General features: G+C 43.9%; 1 protein-coding gene across 1 annotated transcript in view; it reads right to left on the bottom strand.

Annotated features, from left to right (window-relative positions):
- MAPRE1 (microtubule associated protein RP/EB family member 1) overlaps positions 1–5,630 on the bottom strand; it is a 36,442-nt gene that overhangs the window by 1,098 nt on the left and 29,714 nt on the right. The window contains exon 5 of the mRNA XM_014590225.2: positions 1,008–1,160. Within this exon, the coding sequence (XP_014445711.1) occupies positions 1,008–1,160 (153 nt within the window). The remainder of the gene's footprint in view (positions 1–1,007; positions 1,161–5,630) is intronic.

Here is a 5,630-nt window from a genome sequence, read left to right as displayed (position 1 = left end):
ATGCACATACAGCGGGGAATGACTACTACTCTACACCACAGTAAAAATATGGCTTCTCTTTCAACCATTACCTTACTTTTTTAAAACCAAGTCTCTATACCTGAGTTTATTTAAGACGTGACACCACTAAAATAATACTCAGATTAGATCAAGGACCCTCTATATCTTCATCATCTTTGTTTTCGTTATCTAGCACAGATCCAGGCCTAAATAAGGATTTATTGAACAGACCATGAGCTGTTCAGTCACCTGTTCTAATCCTCCACAATTCTTAAGATATGTTTAGAGGACAGTGATAATAGCAGTGATGCTAACTTCTACCTGTACAGTGCCACACACACTACAAATAGTTTGCATCCTGACCCTATAGGCCTTGCTAGGCATGTGGAAGAATTACAGATGTGACCACTGAACAGTGGACATGGCCTGGTATCAAACCCTGACTCTGGGGGAAAAGAGTCGTCCCTGATCAGCTAACATACAATACTGGCAGAGCTGGCTATGTAATAAACGTGGACCTGAAGAACCTTGATCATAAAGTGCTCTGAGGGAATAAGAGCCTAGGGGAGAGATACACCACCCTGACAGCTGTGGAAAGCAAACTCTGAAAAAAAGCCCACAGGCCTGGTTCTCCAGTGCAAACTTGGGGCTCTGAGAAGACAGAAGCCACATCTCGGGTCCAAGTTGCAGAGGACAGGGTAGGAAATGCTTCTGGCTAAAAGCGTTTTGTGGCACTCATCACCTAGCAGTGGCCACAAACTACAGAAGCTCTGCAAGCCAGACATTTCCTTATACTATGCCTTCATCAGGGCTCACAGACCTCAAGGCACAGGCTGAAGATGGGTAGAGGTACCTTCTGGCTAATCTTGAGGAATCAAAAATGAAGTCTTTTGGTGACTGCCACACTGGAAGGTAACAAGCCTCAGCGTAGTTTATTAAAGCTAACTAGATAAAACTTATTTTCTCTTAGGTTACAAAATGGAAACTATCCCCATGTCAACACATACATCTGTGGCATAGAGAATGTCTACAATCCGCTGCAACACAGGGTCATTTTCCCCCTCATTCTCCTGGCAAATCAATTCAATGTTCCTTAGCTTTCCAAAGTAGAAATCTCTCTCTTTCTCCAAGTCTTCGACAGTAAGTTTCAACACATTGACCTGTAGAAGAAAGAGTGAGACACTTGGCATTAGGGCACCAATAAAGTATCAAACTCTAACCCCAAAGGAGATGGGGTCTTTGATCAAACTCTAATATGGACAATAACCCACTTCAGTTTAATGTCAGTTTTTTTCCCAGCACTTAAACAACACGGACTTGTTCATGACAACCTTGATTATAAATGTTTTTGGTAAAGAACAGAATACATTTGAAACATGTGAGAACTTCTCGTGCACTGAGAAAGGATCATGAAGAGAAAACAAGAGTACCAAATATAGAAGTAAAATCAAAACCCAAAGCTCAACAAGATGACCAACAATCATAAACCGAGTCCTTACCAGAGAATTTGTCAAGTGAGTCAAGTCTGGCTACATAGGAAGTCAATGGAAAGGAAGGGTCTGACTCTCCAGAGCCTTAATGAAAGGCTATGATTCCCACAAAGAGGCTACAGAAAAATAAGTCTTGGGACCAACAGATGGCATAATGGTTACATTGCTGGACTACCACGTAGTCGACCGCTGTTCAAGTCTTGGACCTGGTGACTTAAAACTCAAACTGGGCGCACGTGTGTGTGTGTGCCCAAGATCCCAAGAGAAGTGATTGGGGCATGGCCATCCCCACTGGGAGGTGATGTCTCACACTCCCTCTCTGTTTCCAGTGAGTGTCCACGCCCTATGGCAAAAACGTAAATAAAAAAAAGAAAAAGAAAAAAATAGTGTGAAGTTTGGGGCCAGCTCCATAGTGCAGTGGTTAAGCCCTATGCACAGGGAGCTGGACCCCACATGGGCAACTAGGGTTAGAATTCCAGTTCTATCAGCTTCACACCAGCTCATTCACAACACCGAGGATCCTGATGGGATGGGGAACTAGAAGAAAAAGGATTGCTTCATGACCAGGCTTCATTGGCAGGGTACCTTCTTTTTCTCTTATGCACAGGTGTGCACACATGCTCTTTATCATGAATAAAAAATAAGGGGCCAGCAGGTATCATGGTAATTAAGGCACTGGACTCCCACATGGTTGACCATGGTTCAAGTCCCAGACCAGGAAGTTTTCTTTCTCTCTCTCTCTCTCTCTCTCTCTCATCAAATTAAAAAAATAATAAAAAATAAAATAGGGGACCAGCAAGTGGTGTGATGGTTAAGGAGATCGACACTCCCACATGGCTGACCATGGTTCAAGTCTCGGACTTGGCGACTTGCTTTGTCTCTCTCTCTCTCTGTATCTCTCTCTCTGGTCAAATTAAAAATGAATGAATGAATGAATAAAATTAAAAATAAAATAATTATTAAAAATAGTAACAAATAAAGTAACTCTTTTTAAAAATAATTAAATAAAATAAATTTTAAAACTTGAAAAACTGGGGTGCCAGCAAATGGCAATGGTAGCTAAGGCACTGGATTCCCACATAGCTGAACGTGGTTCAAACCCTGGACCCAGCAGCTTGAAAATCACACCAGTTATATGTGCATGTATGCCCAAAATCCCAGGAGGAAAATGGAGAAGGGATTGTGTCATGGCTATCACCCCTGGGAGTAGGGGTGAGTTTTTACTTTCCCTCTGTCTCTCTGGCAAGTACGCATGCCCTACAGAAAAAAATTTAAAAAAAAAAATCTGTGGTAAGGCCCAGCAGCAGTGACTAGCACTGGTAAGACACTGTACTCTGTAGGCTGAGACCACTTGAAAGTCCCAGGCTCAATTCCTGGTCCAACCTGAGGGCCTGGCATGGTGGCATGTACCTATAGGCCCAGCTAAGGCTGAAGCAGAAGGACTACTACAACAAAACCAGTCAAAACAAAAAATAGCTACCTAGCTATCCATCTGTCTGTGGCTAGTAATCAAGGTCACTCTGAGAATCTTCACTTTTAGTACAGCAATAACTACAACATAGAAAGCCCAAGGAGAATCTTTCAGGCCTGTGCTGGCCAATACAGAGGCCATTAGCCACATATAGCTATACCAATGTGACTGAGAAGGGCAATATTAAACACAACATCATATTTCAAAGGCCTAATATAGCCTTCACATGAAGACCACTTCACTGATAACTGATTACAGTGACTGCATGTTAGTCCATCTTTGATATATTGGATGTGTTATTAATTAATTTTACATGTTTCTTAAGTTTACTTATTCATTCCTTCCACAAGAGAAAGAGAGGGGAGCACTCTAACTGGGTCCTCATGTCAGCACCAACTCCAGGAGGAGAACAGAGAAGGGACTGAGGCATGGCCATCCCCCCGAGGGATGATTTCTCATCTTCACTCTCACTGCCTCTCTTCTGCGAGCACACATGCCCTATAGCAAAAAAAAAAAAAAAAACACCTTAAAAACAAAACCCTGCGAGGGCCAAACAGGACATCTATGGCAGGACCGGACCAGCTGGGTAAGAATGTTTGATCCTAGCCTTCCAGGCTCAATGAAGCCAGTAGTGACTGAAGTAGCAGCCTCTGCCCCTTTAGACTCCAGCCCTCCTCCAGTGTCTTGGGACACACACACAACACAGTGTCAAACCTCCTTTTCAAGTACACAAGCCCTCCTAACAACAACTGTTAAAGTCCTACTGCACTGACCATGCAAACCAGCTAATTCCAGTCATGGTCAGGGAAGGAAGCCTCCCCAAACTCCATTCACAACCTCCCTTGTGAGAACTGCGGCTCTTGCTTTCACAGGCTGATACCAGAAAAATCATCTTGAATGAAATCAAAAAGCTCCTTCCAGTAGCCAACCAGGTGGCATGGTGGTTAAGGCAGCTGATCCCACATGGTCAATTATATGGTTCAAGTCTTAGACCCAGCAGCTTGAAACACACACCAGGGCATATGTGTCCCAAATCCTGAGAGAACAATGGAGAAGGGATTGAAGCACAGTAATCTTCCCAAGGGATGCTTTCTCAGTCCCCTCAACCCCACCCCAAGTGAGTGTACACACCCTATAACAAATTAAGAAAAAATAAAAATCAAAACCCTTCCAGGACTTAGGCAAGTCTTTTGTGTCTTGGAAGTTTCTCCAATGCTTAGAAGTTATTTGCCTCAGAACCAGCAAGTGGTGCAGTGGTTAAGGTGTTGGACACTCCTACATGGCCGACCACAGTTCGATCTGGTAGCTTGCTTTCCCACTTTTCCTCTTCTCTTTCTCTCTCTCATCAAGTTAGAATAAATTAATGAATAATTAACACTGAATAAATAACTTTTTTTTTAAAGTAATTTGCCTCAAGTAATTATTCGATGAAATGATTCATCGAAGGGTGGGTATAAGGGACAGCGGTTTTCGAAGGGTGGGTATAAGGGAAATAGATTTCCATACATCGTAGGTAAATCACACAATTTCCACCTCCCCATTTAGCAATGACTACCTGATCTAGGCTCTGGAGTCAAATACACCTGCATTCACATCCTACCTCATCCCTTGTAGGGCTGCTGCAAAAGCAACAATTTATTTTCTGTGAATTTCAAAAGAACATGTCAGGGGCCAACAGGTGGTGTAGCAGTTAAGGCACAGGATTCTCATATGGTCAGCCATGGTTTGAGTGCCAGACCCAGTATGCATGCATGCCCAAAGTCCCGAGAAGAATGAAGAAGGTACCGCACAGTGGCCATCCTTTCAGGGGGTGATTTCTCCCTTTCCCTCTCTCTGTCTCTTTCCAGTGAGCACATGCACCCTATGGCAAAAACCTAAAGCAAGTAAAAAGTACACATCAGTAGTTATCTCGCTCTGTCAAGATCACAGACAAGAACCATAATAATCACAGCTGTCTTTTATCCACTGCCATTTATCCCAATGGTGTTGGTACCAAAAACCACTCTGGGCACTTCTACTGTAAGCACAGCACTAGTCGTACTTCACATTAGACAGTAAGTTCAGAGTTTAACTGACCTGCCTGGGGTAGAAATGGCTGGGCTAGTTTTACTTCTCCTCTCATCTACGTAACCCAAAGCCTCTGCGCCAACACTGAGGACACTAGCTGAGCCAAGAGCAGCAGCAGCCCACAGAACCGGAAACATCTCCTGGGGAGCACAAGATCACTTGCTGGCCACGCAGCCTCAGCATTAACCCCACACTCTCGGAGTTCTCGGAAACTTTCCTGTGTGGAGTCATATCTCAAAATGAATACACAAGGCAGTCTCCTTATTTGCCGGGACTTCTGACCTTCACAGTGCCCAGAAGGTGCTCAAGGCAGTGACGCTGATTCCAAGGATGAAGATGGTGACCATCATCCCAACACTGCCAAGGGTACCAACGTTAAAAAAAAAAAAAAAAAAAAAAAAACCATAAAAAAGAATGTAATATCAAAATGAGATCCTGGCGGGATTAGCAGTTAACATAATGGCTATGTCGCTGGACTCCCACGTAGTCAACCGCAGTTCACGTCCCGGACCCAGTGGCTTAAACTCACGCCGGGCGAGTGTGCGTGCATGCCCAAGATCCCGAGAGGAGAATGGAGGAGAAGGGATTGCGGCGTGGCCATC

This window comes from Tupaia chinensis, unplaced genomic scaffold, assembly GCF_000334495.1.
Source record: "Tupaia chinensis unplaced genomic scaffold, TupChi_1.0 Scaffold000418_1, whole genome shotgun sequence".
Classification (NCBI taxonomy): Eukaryota; Metazoa; Chordata; class Mammalia; order Scandentia; family Tupaiidae; genus Tupaia; species Tupaia belangeri.
Note: the sequence above shows the minus strand (reverse complement) of the source record. Positions and strands in the feature narration are given on the sequence as shown.